At 40.6% G+C, this 25,126-nt stretch overlaps 1 protein-coding gene across 3 annotated transcripts in view; it reads left to right on the top strand.

Annotated features, from left to right (window-relative positions):
- crtc3 (CREB regulated transcription coactivator 3) overlaps positions 1 to 25,126 on the top strand; it is a 99,750-nt gene that overhangs the window by 20,537 nt on the left and 54,087 nt on the right. For 2 of the 3 annotated variants that reach the window (XM_049473273.1, XM_049473271.1), the window contains exons 3-6: positions 331 to 459; positions 12,814 to 12,875; positions 19,794 to 19,856; positions 24,230 to 24,333. In XM_049473273.1, coding sequence (XP_049329230.1) covers positions 331 to 459; positions 12,814 to 12,875; positions 19,794 to 19,856; positions 24,230 to 24,333 — 358 coding nt within the window. The remainder of the gene's footprint in view (positions 1 to 330; positions 460 to 12,813; positions 12,876 to 19,793; positions 19,857 to 24,229; positions 24,334 to 25,126) is intronic. The other variant, XM_049473272.1, reaches the window with a different exon arrangement.

Genomic DNA, 25,126 nt, shown 5'->3' with positions numbered 1-25,126 from the left:
TTCTTTGCAGCGCTCTGCAGTGCCTTTAGCAGTATTGCGGTATGTAAAAAATGCATACAACAGAGGAAATTAAAACCGGTATAGCGGATAAACCAGCATACTGCCCAGCACTACAACAGATCAGTAACGTAATTATTGTGTCATGCATACAACAGTTTAGCACAAAACGTAAAATGTCTAAAATGCCATTGTGGGACACATCACAATATTGTTAAAATAAAGATCAAATGTTTGTTACAAAAGATAAAGGATTTAATTATGTTTCCTATTTATTCCACATGAATTTATATACATGTATGTTTACATTCATAATCCCTCTTTTTTGTTCAGGGCGCGTTTCCCTCTGCTCTCGATTCAGTGAGAGGGACAAGACACCACGGCTTGGTGGAACGAGTCCAACGGGACCGCAACCGAATTAACTCACCACACCGCAGACCTATCGACAAACATGGACGGCAGATATCCTTTACCTGCTGAGAGTTATTGCATGTGTGTGTTTATATGTGTGTTTGTGTGTGTGTGTGTGTGTGTGTGTGTGTGTGTGGGTATTAGTGATGGGATGATCCATTTTTTTCAGTCCGATCCGATTCCGATATAAAACTGATATAAAACTGCTGATACCAACACAAATACCGAAAAAGGACTCTTTTAGCTATGATTAAGATTACAAAATGAGGCTGAAACAGACCACACAGCCCTTTGAAGAGTATACACAAGTGCATTTAATGAGCAATTCTAAAGTCATTTATTTGACACACTTTATATACAAACATACAATAGTTATGGTTACGCATTGCTTCAGCAATACTGTGTACTGTTATTCTGCGTTATTTAAGTTGGCTTGGAAAAGCCAGCTTATTGTTCTCTTTAATCTTCTTCTTTTTAGTATTATTATTCTCGCCACGTCTTATAAACAACTACTCCTCCTAGAGCTTTCGAGCTAGAACCACGAAACTTCACACGATGGTACGGTGTGTGCTTGCGATATATCGTACGGTTTTCGTAAAAAACTTTGTAAAGGGGCTCCCTTTTTCCCATAGACAATGAGAATTTTGAACGTCCGTGTACGGCACAATTTTTGAGATATGAAGACGAAATTCGGATGGCCTTATTGAGATTTTTCCGTAAATATGCTTTACGAAGTGATACATTGTACAAATTTCGTATAATTGGCTACGTTTACATGCAAAGCTTTCCTTCAATCCGAATGAATTCATTCTGATTCTAGAATCTGATTGAGGTGTTTATATGTACACTTTCCCCAATAGTCTGAGTAAAGTCTCCGTTTATGTGCACGCTACAAGTAATCTGATCAAACATGACGTGCATGTGTGGTATCGCTTAGTGTACTCGTAACCATGACAACGAGCATCGGGTGATGTCAGCTAGCGTGAGCGGACCAACAGCAACTGGATAACTAGCTATGTTTCCAGAGTTTACAGTTGGTATCAGAGATGATCACAAGTCTTTGGTCACGAATCCCAGTCGAGTCTCAAGTCTCGTCTTGTTGTAATGAGCTTTCTATCATCGTCTGCTCTCCAGTTCAATTACTGATTTATCACTCCTTTATCTAGTCGTAATTAATATTACGAGAATAAAGTGGTAATATTTTGAATGAAATGTAGCTGTAACTGCGTGTGCTGCAGTTTAAGAGCGAGGCACGCACAGTGTGCAGATTTTTCCGTGGTGAGTGTTCTTTCAGTAGCCACGAGAATCCTCCCGGGAGAGTGTGCAATGTTGCGCAGACATTTCGGCTGAAGAAAAAAACATCCTAAAACATTGTAATATAATTATTTTAGACCAGCTATTATAATTTTATACAGTGTATTTCATATAGTGTTACATATAAAAAGAGAAAAGAAGAGGCAACTTTTTGTTTTTATGCAGCAAAGAAATGCTAGAATAATTTACGTTAGCAACTGCCTAGCAACCACGTAGCAACCATGTGGAATACATTAGCAACTGCCTAGCAACCACTTTAGAAATGATAGCAACTGCCTAGCAACCAGTTAGCAACTCCTTAGTAACCACCTGGAAAACGTTAGCAACTGAACTAAAGTTTTGCACTGGTTGCGCAGGAGACTTTTATTTTGACATGTAGCGTAGTGGATTAATGTCTGAAGTGGACGGTTGTGCAAATAACTGGATTAGGCACGGTCACTGCAGTGCAGGGGTTTTTATTGGTGCAAAAAAACAAACAAACCCAAAAATAATAATAATAACAATAATGATAACAAACAAACAAAAAACTATTAAAAAATCAAGTATTAATTAGCTTCACTACTGGAGCTATTTTGGGTCAACCTCCCCCCAAGCTGGCCCACTTCCAACTGACTTACTTCTTCTTCTTTTTCTTTCGGGTTTAATTGCAGTTAGCAGACCAATTAAAGGTGCATTACCACCACCTACTGAACTGGAGGGTGAATGTGATTTCTGGAAGTGACGAAAGTTATGTTTATTACCCATATAAAATGAATAGAGAGAGAGAAAGAGGGAGGAAGAAGAAGAGGAAGAGGGAAGGAAGGAAAAAAAATAAAAAATAGTTACAACAGAATTAGACTGTGTCAAATTATGTTAAATAAACCAACACTTTTAAGAAGATGAAAAAGAAGCTTATGGACAATGCCCATCCCAGAACCATATGATAGCAACCCCTTTAGAGAGGAATCTGTGTGACCCTTTCCCTTTAACATATCGACAAATATTCCCATATACTCATTATATTGTTCACAATGAAAAATAATATGTTCAACTGTTTCCCTTTCCTGACAATGACGACAAAAAGAATTTAGCAAAGTGTGACCCACCCTGAGCCTAGTCAGGACAGTCTCCTGCCTCCGACCATACCCCCCACTGCCACCCAAACCAACCCTTGGCTGTACAGCAGATAAATGCCTTTCCTTGTCCTCCTGCTCCCATGACATCTGCCATAAGTTTCTTTCATATAGTTTAATGACCACCCGTGCCTCAGCTTTACTAAGAGGAATTTCATAGTCACACCTAGTTCGTTTCAGGCATTGCCGGGCAGCAACATCCACCGTCTCATTGTCATCAACACCTACATGTGCAGGAACCCATAAAAATGGAGAGAAATCATCTGCATATGCAAACGAAAAAAGGCTTGATGTACTTCAAGCACAAGACCTTGTCTACACTGAGACCAGACAGACTGTATACTCTGCAGGGCTGATAAAGAATCTGAGCAAATCACTATTCTCAAGGGGCAGAGTTCTTCAGCCCACTGCAATGCCAGCAGAATGGCGACCAATTCTGAGGTGAACACCGATAAGTTATTAGACAGTTTTCTAGCAATTAAGACATGAAAGTCTGGAATATTCCCCCAGAAGGGGTCTTTGATTCATCAGTATACATTTGTAGATAACTGTAATACCTCATCGTCAGATGTACTATCATACATGCAGAAGGACTCTCTGGGTCACCAAACCTTTCATCTAGTAGTGTCAGGTCTATACTAGGTACTGGAAATAGCCACTGTGGAATCACATGTCTAGGTACATAAATACCAAAACCACAGGCCAGTAATCCCATGTCTTCTGCCTCATGAGAACTAACACACCCAAAACTTCTGGCTGAACCATGCAGCTGGTCATTGCAATCATGCAAAACAGCTTTCGTTGGGTGACTCTCAACGTGCCCTGCAGGATAAACCAGTATACAGCAGTCAGTGCTATTCGCCCAAAACTTAGAGGCATTTCTCCTGTCTCAACTTGAAGAGAAGCCACCGGGGAGAACCTAATCGCACCACAACATAGTCTTAGTGTCTGAGCCTGTAGTACATCAAGCACTTTCGGGTAAGTCACAGCAGCTGATCTATAAGCCATACAGCCATAGTCAAACACAGACCGTATAAGAGCGACATATATGCTCAAGAGAGAGCGAGGAACGGTCAGCTCCCCAGTCACTACCCGCCAGACACTTAAGTACATTCAGCCCTTTCTTACATTTATCAGACATTTTAATGCTATGCTGCTTTCAGGTCAGCTTTAAATCCATCCAGCCTCCTGCATTTTCCGAGTAGCATAGGCCGGATTCTTACTTCTCTTCCATAAAGCCCCATCATCTGCATATAGAGACTTCCCCATGTCTGGACCAAGCTCTAAAAAGATGTAATGTATCATTATATTAAACAGAATAGGGCTGCAAACACTGCCTTGTGGAGTCCCATTTTCTATATTATAGATGGTAGAAAAGACAGTTTCCACCCTAACCTGAATGGACCGATTCATTAAAAAGTCCAACACCCAACATACATTCCCCCATTAATGCCAAGCCTGGATAATTTAATAAGCAGTCCTTTCTTCCACAGCATATCATATGCCTTTTCAATGTCAAAAAACAACAGCAACAACCACTTCTTTATGTAAAATCAGTCTCCGAATGTCAGACTCCAAACACAAAACCAGTCCATAGTCATTTTACCTTTACGAAAGCCACTTTGATAGGAAAAAAAATAATTGCTCCACTCAAGAAAAAAGGACATCATATCGGTCAACATGCGTTCCATTATTTTGCCTATATGAGACGTCAATGAAATGAGTCTGTAACCAGCTAAATCTTATGGGTCCTTTCCAGGTTTCTTTATTATAGAATTTTAAATTACCCTCATGTAATACAGGAATAGTTCTAGTTGTTCTAATACCCCTCATTTTCCTTATCATATTCCAAATGGTATTCACTGGGATATCTGTCCCAATACAGCTACAGAATGTCCTCCAGTAATCCTTTTTAGCCGATTTAACAGTCCTACTAACAACAGCTTGAGCTTGTTTACACTTTAATAGGTCAGAAGATAAAAGAGACTTCCGCATCACACAGAGAGCTTTGTTTCGTTGTCTGATCATCTCAGAGCACGTTGATGTCCACCAAGGAATAACCTTCTTGCCAATATGCTTCTTAAAAGGAATAGAGTCCTCAGCAGACCTATATAAAATCTGACACAAGTCCTCATTACAAGCATCTAAATTCCCAGACATCAACCAGACCTGCAACCTCTTCCAGTTAGCTTTATCAAACTTCCACCTCTTCAAACAGTCTTTTCTGCTTTCATTGACACCTGTTCCCAGTTCACAAATAATCGGATAGTGGTCACTCCCCAAAGTGGTATAGTGCAAAACATCCCAGTTACTTTTACTAGCCAAATTGGAAGAAGCCAGGGTTAAGTCAATAGCGGATTTGGCTTTCCTAGAAATATTAAGCCTAATACCCCTACCATCATTAAGACATACCAATCCTTCTTCCATTAAAAAACTCTTCCACAGCCAAACCATTGCTGTCAGTAGCAGAACTAACCCATAAAGTACTGTGTGCATTAAAATCACCACACCATAATGCCTTATTTAGTCCCAAACCTGCCATTCTAATTAGGACTTCAACCGAGAGTTTATTGCAAGGGTTATATACATTAATGAGCCTAAATAAATAAACACCCAATAAATCTACACCATTACTGACTCAAATTTACTGCTAACATAGCTAACTTTAAAGCCAATTCCTTCCTTAATAAAAGTGGCAACACCTCCACCTTTACCCTGCACCCGATATTTGCGAATAATTATATATCCTGTCAGAGAATATGTTAAATGAGGCCGAAGCCAGGTCATCTGGACACATATTATACCAGGCTTCTGCTAACCACAAACTTCTTAAAATCTTGACCATTTGCAATTAAGCTCCTGGCATTCCACTGTATCAGTGGACTGTGTGGGAACTGTCCGTCCTGCTAAGCCTACACTTATGCCCTCCCAAGTAAGGCCCTTAATATTTAGTAGCTCCCCCACCAGCCCTATTCCCGCTTCTACAACCAAATGAATCTGGCGTACACCCCTCCTGCTTAAACTGGCTTTCTTTGTCCCCCCGGAACCTTCAATAAAATAGGTCCACTAAAGGCAACGCGCGCGTTTCTACCCGGGCCCTAATACTAAACGAACCGGGCAGAGGGGAGAGTGAGCATCAGCGCGAGTATGGAAAATTGCAGCGTTATTTTGGATAAATAAACATAGTTTGAATAGAACAGGTGGCAGTGGGTATCTTACTCACCACTCGTCCATCCATAAATAGACTGAACAGTGGAGATTGGTTGATTTGTTAGACGTTATATATGAACATGGAGACCCGACAGCAGCACGGCTAGCAGGAATTAGCAGGAATTTGCCACAGCACCTGCCTATATGGTAACTGAGGGGTGACTATGGATCCACAACCAGCTGAGTGAATCAGGGTAAATATTAACAAGCATAAACACAGACAAATGTACAGGTATATGTGTGTATGGGTGAAGTGTGTGTGAAAATTGTTCCTGCTCTCTTGAGCATATGTCCCGTCTTACCAGTGTTTTTTTTTCCACCACTTTCACATGCCGTTTTTCACATGGCGTTTCCAAAGTGAAAACTCAGTCAGTGTATTAACATTACGGTGGGTTAATTGTCCAGCTCAAGGCCTGGAATATGGATCGGTAAGTGGATCGGTCGCGGTCACCATTGTGTGTATGTGTTTGTGTGGGCAGTAGTCCTGTCACGATAACAACATTTTCAGGACGATATGTTGTCCTAGAAGTTATTGCAATAAACGATAATATTGTCGTTTTAAAGCACCATTGCAGAAAATGTTTTTTTTATGCTTCTGGGCTTTAATGATCAGATATACTCAGACAAGCGCAGATGCAGTGGACTGCAAAACAGTCCAGAGTCAAAACCAGAGATCAAAATAGGAATATCAAGAATATGCTTTGTAATGAGGGCTAACCAATTAATTACTCGGCACAGAGTGTATGTGAAGGGGGTTTTTATAGTGTGGGTAATCAATATTCAGGGCTTCCGGGTGGTGGCAGGTGATCAGATGAGTGCGTGGTGTCAGAGTGTGGTGTGTTCTGGGAAGTGTAGTTGGGAGACTGGAGATCGTCAACAGCGCTGAATGTGGGAGAGACAGGAGTGCTTTCAGCACCAGACCTGACATGGGCTCCCAAAGGAGATTAAAAACAATGTGCCACAGTAATAATATAGTAGCTTAATAATACTATTACACCATTTTACAGTGAAACTAACTTTTTATTATTAAGAACAGACATTGGGCTTCTAATATTTTAATATCCTAAAAAAATAAAACTAATAAAGTACAACCACACTGGGACAGTGTGAGTTCTGAGAAAACAGTTTTTTACAGACCTTTATAAAAAATTAACTTATTCGCGTGATGGGTTCTCCTTGCTAAAATTCTCCCACACTGGTGCTGTGAAATGCGTCTTTAAAACAAAGTCTATCTGGACTGGGGTGTCCAAACTTTTGACCGACAGCTGGTTTATCCAATAGCTCCTCCATACACACACAGTACTGGAGCACTGGCTGGGGTGCCAAAACTGGGGTGTCCAAACTTTTGATCAGTATCTGCTCCATACAGCAGCTCCTCCATACACACATAGTACTGGAGAGCAGGGGAGAGAATGGGTCCCCCCCCCACTGATGATACCTCCGCACTCCAGCCTCCAGGATAACTGCAACCCGCTCCTGACCCACCTTCCTGCTTTACAACCCTCCCCAGATTCAGCCTGCTCTTCGCCAGCAAATATCTACTTTTTTCAGCTGCTGTGCCGTTCCCAGCACATGGCACCCCACACCGTTTTGAACCACATATTGGTGTTTCCTTGGACATGGAGCTTTATTTCAGGGTTTATTTCCACTCCGCCTCCGTCTGCTTCCCTGTGGATTATGCACCGCTTCTTTGCCCGGCCCAGACCCTTCCTGCTTTATCTCTGGCCATCCTGGCCAGCGCTGCATTATCCCCTCCTTGAGTCAGGCATCTGTGCTTCGTCGGCCGCCGCATGATCCACAATAATTTCAACGAGGCTGATTGTTTTGCCTCCTCCTGCAAGCTTCTGCATTTCTGCTCTTACTGCGCGCAGGCCTATTCGCACCCCAACTGCCCCCAGCACCAGGCATGGCAAAAGCTGACTGCTGCGCTTCCTCTTTTTGCCAGTCAAGGTACCGGCACTAGCCTCGTGCCTTTCGGGCCATTCCGATCCCGCCTTCGTCTCTCACCTCCCTGATGGCTTTCTATTTGGTTTTTCCACTGGTTTGGTTTTCTTGCCCTCTTCTTCCAGCTCTTGCTCCAACCTCCGCTCCGCCATTCCCGAGCCTGACGTGGTCTCCCATCTCCTGGACAAGGAGGTAGCAGAGGGTTTCATGATCAGACCTTTCTCCTCACCCCACTTTTTCACCTTTTGCATCAGCCCCATCTTTTGCATCAGCAAAAATATTCACAGAAGAAGCGCATTGTTATTGATCTCTCTACCCCCCGTGGATCATCTGTGCCTTTCACCAACAGCCTTATCCCCAGCTCTGACTTCTTTATGCCCTACGCCAGCATCGAAAATGCCATCTCTGTGATCAGGATCCTCGGGCGTGCTTGATTCCGCCTCCCTACAGGCTTCACTCCCTCACGACAAGCTAGATCGCATCACGAGCATCCGTTCACTCTTTCTCAGACGCCCACAGTGCACTCCTCTCTCTTTTGGGGCATTTAAATTGGGGCATTAAAATCAACCAGGCATGCATCTCTGAGCTGCGTTTCTTGTTTTCATCTGTAGAAATCCAAGAACTTGGCACCACACTTGGAACCGCAGCCTACTCCAACTCCACCCTATTTGAACCCTCTCCCACTGATCCCAGACTGAACCAGCTTTCTTTCATCACCCAAGACCTCATTCTCAACGCCTTAGCTCCCAGCACCTTGTCCACCTACTGGACCGGTTGGATATGCTTCAAACGCTTCCACATCTTTCATTCCCTTCCCTTTCCTTCCTTAGATCTCCTCACTGTATCTTCTTTCCTCACCTTTTCCAGTATTCATTTTTCCATCCGCTCTTGCACCCTCAAAGTTTGTTTTTCTGCCATAAACTTATTTTCCAACCTATTTTAGGATCCCCTCACCTTGTCTCCAAACACCACCAAATCCTCACACTTATCAGAGGCATCCAAAAACGGGAGCCTCCCTCTCCAAATCAGCGCCTCCCCATCAGTTTCCATATTTTGTACTATTGCATTTCTACACTATGCTCTGGTTATGTTTCACCTTTCATTTCTTTCATGCTCAAATCAATGTTTCTCCTGGCCTTTTTTTGGATTGAGGTCTGATAGTGGGTCCAGGTGAATTATGGGAGATGGAGTCAGGTCTGACAGTGGGTGCAGGTGAATTATAGGAGTTGGAGTAAGGGTCTCATAGCAGGTGCAGGTGAATTATGGGAGTTGAAGGGAGGTCTGATATTGGGTGCAAGGTGCAAAGCCAATGGTGACTGATGTGCCATAGAATTATTAATATGTATATGAAATATGTATATAACATATATTTCTCTGAAGTGAATATGTGAATATCTAAACATGGGTAAGTGTACGTTAATCTAAGTGAGGTTGGGGAAGTGATAGTGTAAAGAATTAAGTAGTTAAATAATGTCCATTTAGTGTAACTGGGTTAAACAGCAGCAGCATCCTGATGAGTCTGATGGCTCTCGGTTCGGAATGAAGGATTTTCTGAGTCTGTCTGTTGTGCAGCTCTGTGACAGCAGTCTGCCACTGAACACACTCCTCTGCTTCATGATGGTGGTGTGAAGTGGGTGACTATCATTGTTCATGATAGAAAGCAGTTTATCCAAAGTCCTCCTCTCTGCTATTGTAACCAGAGAGTCCAGCTCCATTCCAACCACTGCCCCGGCCCTCCTGACCAGCCTCTCCAACCGTGATGCATATTTTCCCTTTAAGTCTTGGATGTCAACTGCAACTGTAGTGGAAGTCATCCACCTGTCTCCTGTACTCCTCCTCCTGACCATCCTTGACATACCCAACGATGGCAGTGTCATCCGAGAATTTCTGCAGATGGCACATCTTGTAGATGTGTAGAGAGTGAAGAGGAAGGGGGAGAGCACAGTCCCCTGTGGTGCTCCAGTGCTACTGACCACAGTCTCAGATGTACCGTCAGTCAGCCTCACGTACTGTAGTCTGCAGGTGAGGATCCACATTCATCTTCACCAACTTGTCTCTGAGAAGTGGGGGCTGGATGGTATTAAAAGCACTGGAGACACAGCACTACTCCTTATCCAGATAAGAATAGGTTCAATGGAGGAAGTAGATGATGGCATCCTCAACACCAATTTTCTAGGCAAACTGTAGAGGGTCCAGTGCATGCTGTACCTGGGATCTGAGAAGAGTGAGAAGCAGTCTTTCATGGTCTTTATAATGTGGAAGGTCCCGCTGAGTATTCTTTAGCTCCCTCTGGTTCTTGTCTTTAAAGGCCCTCTTTGTTTTGTTTTAGAGGTCCTTTACATCGCTTGTAATCCAGGGCTTATTGGTGGCGAAGCAGCGAACAGTTTTTACAGGAGCCACAGTGTCCAAAGTTCAGATAGTCAGTTGTGCAGTCTGTTACCCCCTCAATTTCCTTGCCTTGAGAGTCCTACATCACACTACAGTCTGTGGATGAAAAGCAGTTTGTCAGTGTCTCCTCTGCCTCCTGAGACCCCTTATCACACAGGGCTTGTACCTAGGCTGCAGGAAAACCAGTTTGTGGTCAGATTTTTCAAGTGGGGGCAGAGGGATGACCATGTATGCATCACTAATGTTAGCACACAGGAGGTGAATTGTCCTTTATTTTCTTGTGGGACAGTCCACATATTGGGTAAATTAACTCAGTGTGGAGTCCAGCGTGATGTGGTTGAAATCACCAGACAGAGTGACAAAAGCATCCGGGTGTTGTGTCTAAAGCCTAGCAATGGTCACATGTATGACGTCACACGCAGCCTCCGTGTCGGTTTGGGGGGGGGCACGTGTACACACAGACAATGATGATGTGTGAAAACTCTTGCGGGACTCTCAGCGCGAGAAGTTATTTCCTCTAATAAACAAAGTTTTTGCAGCCCTTATGCAGATCCATATCCATAGAAACACACACTACAACGTAGTAAGAGACGAACAAAGAAGGTAAAGAATGAAAAACGGGTTACTTAAGGTGAAATGATACACGGAGCTGCTGGAAGGCTCCCGCTTGCGTCGGCACCGGAAGTAAAACAGAGCTAACAGAAAAAAATAGAAATATAGTAAATACATGGACTTGAATTAAAAACTAAACAGCATTACACAACGAACGAGTGGCAAAACTGGGAAAGTGGGAGAATAAGAAGCAGTCTGGTTTACCACAGAAGGAAGAATTCATCACCCTCCATTCGCCCTCCATCACTGTTTACACCTGAGAACAGGTTGGCTGGCGTAGCTGAGTGTCAGTGTACTGATGTGACAGCCACCAGAAGGAAAAATTCATCAGTGCAGTTTTGGGTGGTAAAAATAGTTAGAAAAGTTAGTCATGGATAGTCATGTGGTGTCATTGTCTAGTTCAGTATATGGAGATGCTACAGGATTCTGTGGGAGTTTATACTGGTTTGTGGTCTTTAAGCATAGAGCATATATTGAGCAGAGGATGTTCCAGGACTTTCTCCTGCACTGTGTCTCTTTTTTCTTGTTCCTTCTGGCAACAGATTTGGCACAGGCTCCGCAATGAGTCAGTACTGTAAACATTGTTTCTTCGACTGCTGCACTGACCTAAGATGTACTGAAACTTCTTTGTTTAGTTATTTGCTATTTGTCAATCCCGATCAGCTTGTTTCACATCCAGATTACTCCCCTGCCCTGTACTAGAATTCTTCAGCCGCCACAGATAATATTGTACACATGAATATAGACATTTGTTGTGGCCTCTCAGCAAACAATTTTGTGTTTAAAGGTGCAGTATATAATTCTGCACACCAATAAGGATATTGGTGTGCAGATATCCTCAAAGTTAATTCACATTTGTGGTTAAATCACTGTTGCACAATTGCTGCTCTTAACCCTTGTGTGGTGTTTGGGTCTGTGGGAAACGTTTTCATTTTTCATCAAATGATACTAAAAAATATTTTTCTAACTTAGATTCATTGGCATTGGCTCATTTTTTGTGAAAAACATATATCAAAACACATTTTCGATAAACACACACTGTACACCCCCCCCCCACATACACACACACATTTATATTACATACAGTATGTTTGGCCAAGGGCTAATAAACATTGAGAAAATGTTTATGTAAGAAAAATGTAAGAAAGGTAAAGGGCAAATGTTAACCATGTAAGCTGTTTATATTGCTTGCAATTTAGGTGAAGCAAGCATGTGTAAAGCATTTTAATGTAAAATTGCTTAATTTTGCTGAATTAAATACAAGTAACAAAGTAAACGAGTAACAAAAATATGAACACCACACAAGGGTTAAGCGAATCAGTTGTTATTATCTAACACAAACATTCACAAACAAGAACAACATTTGCCTATTTCTGTAAAACCACAAAAATAAGTCAGTGTTATACAAATATTGAGCAGGATATTCATGTATTTTTTATCATTTAGAGAGAGAGAACGTTCTGTACGTTTTAAAGTATGAAGTGCAACCTCTGTGGGTGTCCTTTGTCAGTAAGCCTTTGGTGCCGATTGCCCTGTAACCAGCTCAGAGTTAGTTCCTTGCTGATTTTTTGGTAGGTACTGGCCACTGCACATTGTAAACACAACACAAGCCCTACCTGATGTTCTTGTGATGCTCTCACCCAGTCATCTAGTGAACACTATTTGGCCCTTGGGACAGTTTAAATTATTAGTATTGGCCATCAATCAATGCAATCCACTTCACCTGTGAGAAGTTTTTATTTTTTATGACTGATTGATGTTTGGTTGGTTGATACTTTTGAACAATGCTTTAGTGTACTGTGTCAGTTTTTCTTAACTAAACCACGCAGAGAGCTCTCCATATGGTACGGTGTACCTGTCGCCTCCACCAGACAACAGCTGGAGAAGGTGAGTCCTACCTGTCTCTCTTAGGTCTCTACACAAGTGAGAACTAAATGCCTTCAGCTGAGTAGCATTCACTGAATTATACAAGGTGTTGCTTAAAATGTAACATTGGTTGTTGTGTTTGTTTTTTGCATATGCATAGTGTATTCAACAGTACAGGACAGTGCAAACGTTTCAGGCACCTATTTAAAATTATTTAAATAATAATTCAAATGTTACAGTTATGCAAATACAATAATAACACCCAGACCACATGGAGTACCACAGCAGCAACTTGACAAACACCTTAAATATGTACAGTGAGTCCAAGAAGTATTTGATCCCTTGCTGATTTTCTTCGTTGGCCCACTAATAAAGACATGATCATTCTATACTTTTAATGGTAGATGTATTCTTACATGGAGAGACAGAATATTAAAAAGAAAATCCAGAAAATAAATCTAAGGAATATATATTAATTGATTTGTATTTCATGGAGTGAAATAAGTATTTGATCCCTTAGTATTCATTAGCAGTTCTGGCTTTTACAGACCAGTTAGACACTCCCAATCAACTTGTTACCTGACCTGAAGCCACCTGTTCTCACTAATCACTTGTGTGAAAAACACCTGTCCACAGAATCAGACAGATCACACAGATTTCAAGTCTCCAACATGGGTAAAACCAAAGAGCTGTCACAGGACCTCAGAGTCAGAATTGTTGACCTTCACAAAGCTGGAATGGGCTACAAAAAGATTAGTAAGGTGTTGGATGTGAAAGTAACAACTATTGGTGCAATTATCAGAAAGTTTAAAGAGTATAACATGACAATCAACAGACCTCGGCCCGGTGCTCCAAAGAAGATTTCGCCTTGTGGGGTGGCAATGATGCTGAGAACGGTCAGAAATCGTCCTGCAACCACTCGGCAGGAGTTAGCAAATGACCTGAAGGCAGCTGGGACCACAGTTTGCAAGGAAACAATTGGCAACACTTTGCGCAACAATGGATTCACATCCTGCAGTGCCCGAAAGGTACCCCTGCTGAAGAGAGCACATGTGGAGGCGCGCCTCAAGTATGCCAATGATCATTTGAAAGATTAACCAAGTTATTGGGAGAAGGTTTTGTGGTCAGACAAGACCAAAATTGAACTTTTTGGCCTCAACTCCACCCGCCATGTGTGGAGGAAGAAAAATGCTGCCTATGACCCCAAGAACACTGTGCCCACCGTCAAGCATGGAGGTGGAAGCATAATGTTTTGGGGGTGTTTCTCTGCCAAGGGTACAGGGCTACTTCACCGCATCACTGGAAAGATGGATGGAGCCATGTACCGCACAATCCTGAGGGACAACCTCCTCCCCTCTGCCAGGGATCTGAAAATGGGCCGTGGTTGGGTCTTCCAACATGATAACGACCCTAAACATACAGCAAAGGATTGGCTCAAGAAAAATCACATTAAGGTCATGGAGTGGCCCAGCCAGTCGCCAGACCTCAATCCGATCGAAAATCTATGGAGGGAGCTGAAGGTCAGAGTTGCCAAGCGACAGCCCACCAACCTTCATGATTTAGAGAGGATCTGCAAAGAAGAGTGGGCCAAAATTCCCCCTGGTGTGTGTGCTAAACTTGTGGTTAACTACAACAAACGTCTCACCGCTGTGCTTGCAAACAAAGGCTTTGCCACTAAGTATTGAGTGTGTTTGGCAAGAGGGATCAAATACTTATTTTCCTCATTGAAATACAAATTAATTAAAATATATTCTTTAAAATTATATTCTGGATTTTTGTCTTGATATTCTGTCTCTCCATGTTAGAATATATCTACCATTAAAAGTGCAGAAGGATAGTGTCTTTATTAGTGGGCAAACAAAGAAAATCAGTAAGGGATCAAATACTTCTTGGACTCACTGTAGCTACATTTGGGATACTATAGAAAAACCTAGCAACATGTAAACAAGATCATAGCAACTGTATTATAGCAACAATAATATAGCATCCATATAACAAGCATGTCATAGCAATTACCTGAGATATAGAGATGCATAATAGATTAGTTTAGCATTGGCACCACAGTGTGGCCATGCACAAAAGTAACATATGTAGAATGTGCTAGGTCATGTTTGGCAATTTTAATTTAATTTAATTAATTAAAGCTTTTTTGCTGCTTGGCTAAAACTTGCTTGCAAATTTAATAAGGAGAACCACATTAAACAAACGAGACAGAAATATTAGATTTAGTAAAATTATCCAACATATGTAAATGTGGCAAAAGTATATGAACTTTCATTATGATGCTAAAAGTGTAGCATGATTAAGAAAACTTAATACAATCACTATCAGATCAGCTCAGCCTTAATATAATTTTCTCTCTTAGTGAGTTCAGTCTCACTACATCATAATCAGTGGCTGATTTAACCTCTTGTGTTTACAGCCTGCAATAAAGGGCTTAATGCAGCTCCTCATCTGTACAGTCATGGTTTGAATGTTGGCCAGTGTGGTTTCTTTCCAGTAGCCTTTCTGCTGCAAACTGCTCGAAACTTCATGTTGACTCTGCTCGACTTGTAAAACTGAGTAAGACCACGCCCTTTGTTACTGTTTACACCTAAAAACAGGTTGGCCGGCGTAGCCGACCTTCTGTTTCCTGAGTGTCGCCATACCGCTGCGACAACCATATGCTGTAGTACATGCCACTGCTTACACTGGGAGCTGCAGTCTAATTAAAACAGCTTCGCTTTGTGTTGGTTTTAAAATACTTGCCTTGTTTTAATGATTTAGAAGCATAAGTCTAAAAAGCTTATTTGCTGTTTTTTTCTGTCATACAGACGTCAACCAAATACATAATCTCTCGCAAGTTTAAAGCTCATCATTACAGCATGCTTCATTTCATGTGGTCTTACATCAAAGACCAAAACAGGAAGTGTGCAGAGTTACATGATAAATTATGTAACACAAAGATTCTGTGGGAATTGCATCAAGTGTAGCCAGATCTCCATGTTTTATTTTTTATTGATGTCATTTTATTTCTTTTTTTTTTCTCATTTAGAAGGATATATCTTTTTGTCACAGTTGAATGTGACTTAATTATGTCTCAATTATGTCCAATTAGTGTAATGTATTTTTGTATGATGTGCAGTATTTCACTATATTTCAGTATATGATTTATTTCTGTTTGTGATTTTCTCCTGTTTTGAACTCCTGGTAAAGTCCCAGCACTAACTGAAGCTTTCCCCTCTAATCTAACCATCTCTCTCTCTCTCTCAAAGGGTGAATGTGTGGCTATTCCTCCAGCAAAATAAATGTGTTTGTGTGTATGTTTGTGTGTGCGTGTGTGTGTGTGTGCTCCCCCAGCCCAAACAGCACTAATTCTGCCAGATCTGTTCTCTGCCAGGCTACTGCCTTCTGCTCCTCTTTACAACTGAGGACATACTGTGTTATACTGGTTTGCTTTCTCTCTGTACAGGACCCACAGAAGCGGAACCAGTACTGATATGGGCTGTGTGTCTGCTAGGGGCAGTTTGTGTTGGTTGGTTTTAAAGTGTTTGTTTTTATTCTTTTTTAATGCTTTAATAATTTAAACTGATTTTTTTAGATTAATAATAGGTTTTCCACTTAATGTCCTAAATGTCTTCAACTCTGATAAGCCATTAGATTAGCCCTATTAGAAGTTAAATGTGCTGTTAACATCCTGGTGCCAGGTAGCACATGACAAACCTCAGCAGGTATAATAGCAGAAAGCTGGGAAAGTTTTCTTCAGACATTGAGCTAAACCTTCAGAGCTGCAGTCCATTTAATATTCTGTAGAGAACTATGAAAATATTTGTAGCATAGTTTTAAGAGCAGGCTTTAATTTGGGCTGTGATTCTGTGTTTTTGACAAAGCTTGAATTAATATTCAATGAGGGACTGTGGGGTTAGAGGACAGCTAAAGGCTAAGCAATTAAATTTGCTTGTGTTGGACTGCATGGCTTGGAGTTTGCTGGAGGCTAAGCCAAGCTTTTTCAAACTCTATTCCTACACAGCAGACCCAAGTGTTCCCGTGTTTGATTTTCGAAGCAGTTTTTAAGCAGTATCCTGAAGTGTCTGTATTTTGGGGCACGTTGTGGCAACGGTGCTACAGTGCAGCAGTAGGCAGTGAGGTCAGCTGTCATCAGTTGTAGGCAGAGAGGTTTATAATGGCTTCCCCTGGGACTTCAGTGGGTTTTGGGTTGATGTAGTGCTGCAGGGGCTCTGGTGGGCTGTGGGTTTTATCATAGGTACTGTGAGGTTGGCAGTGGGATTTTAGGTTAGCTGTAGCTGCTGCGTTAGGGCCAGTGATTGGGCAGTGGAGGTGAAGAATCCTGTTCGATTGTAAAGCAGATGCTAATGTGCGGTCCCAGGGAAAGAGGAGCAGGAAATGTTTACAGCACTCTCCCCATCTGTAATACATTACTTTAGGACATGCTGGATGCAATCCACACTATCCTTTAACCCTCTCCTCTCCTCAAAGTGTTACAGTACACTGCTGGAAACACTGGGTCATTGCAATGTTTCTGACTGAGTCTGCAAGCATGGACAGCCTTATTTTAGTGTGGCACTGCTCAAGTTAGAGCATTCTTTAACTGTTTGCCAACATTTTTGAATATCGTGAACTATGTTATACCATGAAATATTGTGCCATATTACCCACCCCTAATTATAACATGGTAATACTTTTTTGCTGTTTTTATTATTGACTTTTGAGATTGAATACCCTCATTTTCGTGTTTGTTAATTTATTTATAATTTATTTATATAAATGTGGTATATCACGATATACATTGTTATCGTGATATAAAAAATTCCATATCATGATTTATGATTTTTCCCATATCGCCCAGCACTATTGTGGAGTGTTTTTTGTTCTTTGTTGTGGTGTGGGGTGTGGATTGTGTTTGGGTGTGGGAATGCGCATGCACAGTACATGTTGACAGAAAGACCTGGATTGGCCTCAGGGAATAAACACTCAGCACATGCCTAATCCATGTTCATATATGCCAAAATACTGTAGTGTTTTTATTTTTGCTTATTTACATATTTCTTATGCTGTTAGCTATTTTTGGTGGAGATTTTTCTCACATGAAAATAAATGATACATGACCTTGTGTCCAGTCTGATAGGAATATTTATGTAAAAGGGGTATGATCTCAGTGCAAATAATCTGGTACTTTTAGCCGAAACTCTATGAGACTCTATGTGAGATCCAAAAAAGAGGACATGAATGTAGTCGTGGAAGGCTCAGTTCTCTCTGGAGAGGAGCATTCCCTCTGGAGTCTGGCCAGTAGTGGGGCATGATGGTCTTGTTTTGAGGCTTAGATGGGGTCTGTATGCTGTCCCGGTGGAGCCCAGCTGGACTGGGTCATTTCTGGGGTCAGTGCTGCTCTGCTAGTCCCACGCTCCTCCATACTTCCTTCGCTGTGGTCACTACTCTTCCTCCAGGGAGGGCACCCGTACAGGCATTCTGTTCCAGAGACCACTAATCCGTTCATATACTCAACTGTGGCCCAATATGTAACTATTAAAATGGCCATTTCAGTGCTTCCTTGGCGGGAAGGTGGGGTTTAAGCCAGCCTCAGAACATGTGCTTTTCAGATCAGTCTAAAAGCAATGAAGCAATCGAGCATGGGCTTAAATGGCACCAAATAAAAACAACTGGGCTCTGTATTTTCCTGCTCATCCTTTCATGTCTACAGCTTTAATCTCTTCGTTTATTTTGAGTGTGCCATCTTTAATTTACACTCCCAGATTTCTCTGTGGAGATCGGAGAGGCAAGGCTGGCTGCTTGGCCTTGGTGCTCCATATGGCATGTATCGCTAAGCCCTAATACAGTTCAGTGGGTGGGGTAAAAAGGCTTTACGTGGTAATGTGAAACAAAGCTGATGTCCAGTGTATGACAGTTTGGGATGACCCAGCCTCATCAGTTCTCTTCTGCTTTGATTTGTTTTGGTAAACTATTGCATTTTGCCTGGATATCCCTAAAAATACTAAAAATATTACATGGTCTTTTCCATATTTGCTCTGTAGATATGCTGGTAATTAAGGATGTAAAAATGTTTGGCCGAAACCTGACAACACTATACATTTACATAGCCTAATGTACAATTACAAAAATATAATTTTAAAATATATTTATTAAACACTTTTAAACATCCCAGCAGACATAACAACAATGCATTTAACTTAGGAGTGCAGAACTTCAGCAGTACCACTCAAGTCATAGCTTAGTGAAATTTACCCGAGAAAAGCAGACAGTCTTTTACAGTTGCAGTATTCTATTTTTTGTTAGTTGCGGTTTTAATGTAATTGACTGATACTAAGTGATAATCATAGATTGTATAAAAATATTGCAAAATCTAAGCCTCACATGTTTTGGCAAATCAAATAATTAAAAACTGCTTTCAATATACTGCTATTATCAGGATAATATTTTTTTAATCTTCTGAAAAAATAATATTATTGTGTATGACATGGCACACACCTATTCGACATGTACTCTCATTATCTGCAATATATTCAGAAAATGTCACACATCACTGTGTGGTGTATCTCAGGTTTGTTGATTATATTCAGCCCATTGGAGGCGGTGGACGTTGCACCAGTTCTGTTTGTTCTTGGTTTTGTTCCCAGATGTGATGGTCCCTGTAGTAAACGGGTAAGGTGTGCCTCCGCTTACACCGCCGGAGGGACTGGCCTGTGATGTGTGTAGTTCTGTTTGTGTGCATCCACATCCCTACTGAGGATACTGTTTATTACAGACTGCAGTACTACAGGTTCTCTTCTCTATAGCTTCTGTCCTTCCCTCTCTTTCTCTGTTCTGTCGCTCATCTCCCCTACTAACCCAAGCCAGGGTGAGCTCTCTGCTGTGTGTGTGTGTGTGTGTGTGTGTGTGTGTGTGTGTGACAGTGAGTAACACATGATTGTTTCATTTCCAAAGGGAGCAGCAGCCCTGGACTGAGGAGAAACGGCCCGGGTTTAGATTAATATCACAGCTCAACAGGTGACCTTCTGACCTTTTTCTGTCACAGATCAGCCGCTCTGGATTTCTGCCTTTCTTTCCCTCTCTTTAGCATTCTTTCTAATCCACTGTGGTTCAGTTACACACTCCTAATTTGATTTTCTTGATTTTACCATTTCCTGTTTATGATCATCTGATGAGACTGAGATGATTATCAGTAATCAATAATCACTAATCACTTATTTCTAATCATTAATCATTAGTTATTAATCTCTGCCTCTTCTTAACTGTTTTAGTCACTTGTTAGACTAAATAGTAAATATGTCAGATATGCATTGAACTAACCCAAATTAAGGATTCTAATCTGCACTGCCTTTTCACTTCCTTAAATTATTGGATTTTAATCTTCTCGTTGAAAAGTAAAGCATAAACTTAGAAATGCTCTATGATTGTATTTTCTGAATAGTTAATAATTGACAAAGATTTGTGGGTCAATGTGATCAGTTATTAGATGTTTAAAAAATGTTTCATCATTAGTAATTGACCTTTCAGGATATTTTATTTATATTATAAAATAATTAATTTATTGCCATGTCATGTCCATATACCGTAAGTTAAATAGAAAACGTAAATATCCAAACCTAATAACAGATTTTTAAGATTTAGTTTGTACATTTCTTAATGTTTTTTACTTTGTTGCCATAGTACAGTAGAGAAATACATTTTCCAATTCTGTACACTTATTAACTTGATTAACTATTGATTGCATCTTATCGCAAGATTGAATGTGACTCACGTCTGGAGTTTTAATAAAAGAGTTTTATTTCATGCCCGATTTTTATTTCATGCCCCAGCTTGTGATCTTTGCCTTATCAATGAAGTGAGTTTTTTATGAAGATTATTACACAGTTATAATAAAGTCAGCCCTTAGTGTGCGCGTCCATCGCTCAGTTTCCACCAATCACAGACGAGAGGCAGATGATGGCTACACAAATTTACCTGCGTATAATCAGATACTGCAATGTGTACATGTACAGTGGTGTGAAAGTGTTTGCCCCTTTATGATTTCTTATTTTTTTGCATGTTTGTCACTCTTAATGTTTCAGATCATCAAATAAATTTAAATATTAGCCAAAGACAACAAAGTAAACACAAAATGCATTTTTTTTAATTATTATTAAGGAAAAAAAATCCAAACTTTTAGGCCCTGTGTGAAACATTATTTGCCCCCTAAACCTAGTAACTGCAATCAAGCATTTGCTGTAACTTGCAATGAGTCTTTTACAGCGCTGTGGAGGAATTTTGGATCACTCTTTTTAGTAAAAGTGTTGAAATTCCACCACATTGGAGGGTATATTAAGGTCATGCCACAGCAGCTCAATCGGATTCAGGTCAGGACTGACTAGGCCTCTCCAAAGTCTTCATTTTGTTTTTCTTCCGACATTCAGAGGTGGATTTCCTGTTTTTTTTTAAATAATTGTCCTGCTGCAGAAACCAAGTTAGTTTCAGCTTGAGGTCACGAACAGATGGTCGGACATTCTCCTGTAGGACTTTTTGGTTGACAGTGGATTTCCTGGTTCTATTTATTACAGAACGTCTTCCAGGCCATGAAGCAGCAAAACAGCCCCAGACCATCACACTACCACCACCATGTTTTACTGTGTATTATTGTGACATGCAGTGTTATTTTTACGCAAGATGTAATGGGACACACACCCTCCAAAATGTTCAGCTTTTGTCTCATCATTCTCAAACATCTTGAGGATCATGTTTTCTGTCAAAATTGAGACAAATCTAGTTATTTTTGCTGAGCCGTGATTTTTGTCTTGGCACTCTCCCGTTTTTGCTCAGTCACTTTTTTTATGGAGTCATTAAACTCTGACCTTAACTAAGGCAAGTGAGGACTTCGGTTCTTTGGATGTTGTTGTGAGGGTCTTTTGTGAATTAGTCGTCCCTGCACTCTTGGGGTAATTTTGTCAGCCGGCACTTCTTGGAAGGTTGTTGTTTTATGTTTTCACCGATCATGGATAATAGCTCTCATTGTGGTTTTAGTCCAAAATTTTTTGAAATGTCTTTATAACCTTTTCCGGACTGATAGATCTCAATTACTTTTTTCATGATGTTTAGCTTTTGAGTAACATTTTGTCTGCTTTGTCAGGCAGGTTCATTTCTAAGGGATTTCTTGATTGAGAACAGGTGTGGAAATAATCAGGCCTGGGTGTGGCTAGAGAAATTAAACTCAGGTGTGATAAACCACAGTTAGGTTTTAACTGGGAAGGCAAATATTTCTTACACAAAGTCATGTAGGTTTGGAATATTTTTCTCCCTTAATGATAAAAACCTTCATTTAAAAGCTGCATTTTGTGTTTACCTGTGTTGTCTTTGACTAATATGTAATTGTTTAATGCTATGAAAGACTGACAAACATGCAAAAAATATAAGAACTAATGAAGAGGGCAAACATGTTCACAACACTGTATCTAAACAATTAGAAAGGTAAGAGTTTCATGTCTGTGATCAGACTGGACATCTTTTAGAAGTTTTTATTTTTTATTTTATTCTTTCAGTGAGATAAGTGTACATTCATGCTTTGTGTCAAGTTGTCTAATGTCTAGTGTAACCATAATTTAAAACTGTTCGTATACACTGTATCTCCAAATGTATGTGGACACTCCTTATAATGAATTCCTGTAAAGAACAATTGCAACATAATAGGACTCTTTGGAGCAAATAAAAATCAACCTGTTGGCATCATCAAAGTTAATGGCAGGCATGAACTATAGGGGTATGAATCTGTGTAGCAGTGGAGCTGTGTTCTCTGGAATGATGGAGCTCTATCCAGTACTTTTGGTAAACTCAACCAGATCCTCGCAGCTATGCTCTATAATCTAGTAAAAGGGCTTCTTATTCGGGATATTTGTTTTAAATATTTGATTTTGAAAGCTACGTTGAATAAGGTGTCCCACTTTAGTTTGTATATAATGTTATTTTAATATTGTGTAAGGGTTACAAAAATACATTTAGGGCATGTGTTCAGAGCAGAATTCGTTCTGAATGGATATAAGAACTGAATCTCTGTGTTTGTTTCCAAAAGCACCACAACCGCATATTAAGTCCAGCATTACAGATGCACAACATGTGTTTTTGGGGTTGATCATCTTTCAGCTTGATCGCCGATTCTAGTCTTGTGTGGGGCCGAATGCCACATTAATGCCACAGAGATGTCAGGCAAACCTGCTACTATTTGCTGCCTCCTCTAAGCAAACACTGGGAACCTAAACTGACTGTAAATAAACGGAATCACTTTACTCACTCAAGTTTTCAGGACAGATGTATGTGTAATTTTTTTTTTTATCATTTTGTTTACTCAACACTTTACTGCTTAAAACACTTTGTATTTACTGTTAAAAATGATATAATTTAGTTATTGTTTTAGTAACAATCATAATCTATTACTCTGACTGAGGACAGTCTGTGGTTCCCCATACAGAACTGCACTGTGGAGCTCAGGTTGGAAACAACAGAAAATCGTTGCTTATTCAGCATTAAAACAATCTTAACATGATTTCTTTTTGACTGCAGCTGCAGCAGTGTTAGATCGCTCTGCTAGTCACTACTTGGGCTGAAATATAAACAGAATAGAGTGCATTATATGGGTTAAAACCTTTATTTTCTCCCCCCATGAGGCACGTCAGTCCTACACATATTAACTGCAGAAAACTGACTGAGCTGAGACTTAGTTCAGCTGAGCTGAGCTGAGCCTGTAGAGTGGTTTTACAAGTGAGATATTTTTCTTTAGTGAGTTATTTCAGCTATTATTCAGCTCTGTTCTAGCTAGAGGATGCACGAGGAACATTTCACCATTCAGCTTCAACAGTGATCCACACACAGCACTGCTTAACTTAACTACTTACTCGACTAAATCACAGACATACATCGATCTTCCAATCTCTACCAAGCATGTTTTCGCTCTTTGTTGCTTTAATTCTGTCCTAATGCGTAAGGCTCTTGAGTCACAAGCTGTTTTTGAAGACAGATGCATTGCTTTCACCTTTTCTTGAGCAATGATTAATTATAGAGCTCTGTCCTGAGTGTGTGCTCAGCTGAGAGCTTCCTGAAGAGCCCTTGAGAGAGAACTGATGTGTAAGTGGTTAAGGAGAGCAGTGAGGTGTTGAGTTGGAAGGAGGGGTTTGTGTTGTGGTTGATTTACCTTCTTGTGTGAATTCCACTGTGCTCAGGTTAATGCTCAGCTTAAGCTGTCCACTCTGAAAGAGACAGGCCACTGTTGTTGACCCTCAGTACCAGTAACTAATGCCATTTCCACCTCTTTCTCACCCTCTCCTTCTCCCCCTTCCCTCTCTCTCATTCTCTGTCTCTCCACCACTCTCTACCTCCCTCTCCTCTTCCCTCAACAGAACCAACTCGGACTCTGCTCTTCACACAAGTGCCATGAACCCCAACCCACAGGATCCCTTTGGTATGAACCAGCAGATGGGTAGAGGGCCCCCACAGCGTAATGGTAAGCTCCACCAGTCGTACCCATCACCAGTTTTACTAGTCACTGGGGGACAGTTATTTTATAGCAGTAAACACACCTGTTGTTCCTTACAGCAGCTAAATGTGTCTGATCTTAGTTTAGTTAAACTGCCCCTTTGTTCAAGTTTTCAACATTCTAATTCACCTTTCACATATTATCCTTGTTATACATTATCTTTACTGACAATGTTAAACATAAAAGTCAACATATCAGCATTATTAATAAATAAAATGAATATGTTAAGCAAAATTTAATCAATAGAACCAGTGATTTTTGGGAAACTGGGAGTGAGATTTTTCACAAAATACAAGAATGACAAGTCTTTGAAGTGGTTTTATTAAATTTTATTTGTTAGTTTTATCCTTTATTATCCATTTTTCTCAATCTTCTCCTCTTCATCCTCTCTCTTCTTTCTCTCCTCTGCTATTAGCTCTGCTATAACCCATATGAAATTTAAATTCATTACAACAGACAATGTTCAGCACTATGTATTGTTAGCTAGCTAGTTAATAAAACTTTGATTTTGAATGTTTGATTTTGAATATTTTGTAAATGTGCTTTATGGCAGTCAGTCTGTCTGGTAAAGATGAACAAGCCTCTCTGATATCAGCAGCCTTTTTACCTCAGATGAGTTATACAGACTGATCAGTACCAAATTAAACCTGTGTCAGCTTATGATCACAGCCAGCAACACACAGGGCTGTAGTGCATCAATAAACGCTGGTGTTTGGAGCTGTAGACAGCAAAACTTCCTATTTTAGTGAGCACTATAGCT

This window comes from Astyanax mexicanus, unplaced genomic scaffold (genome assembly GCF_023375975.1).
Source record: "Astyanax mexicanus isolate ESR-SI-001 unplaced genomic scaffold, AstMex3_surface scaffold_36, whole genome shotgun sequence".
In the NCBI taxonomy this organism is placed as follows: domain Eukaryota; kingdom Metazoa; phylum Chordata; class Actinopteri; order Characiformes; family Acestrorhamphidae; genus Astyanax; species Astyanax mexicanus.
The sequence above is the reverse complement of the archived record's forward strand: the minus strand, read 5'-3'. Positions and strand labels throughout refer to the sequence as shown.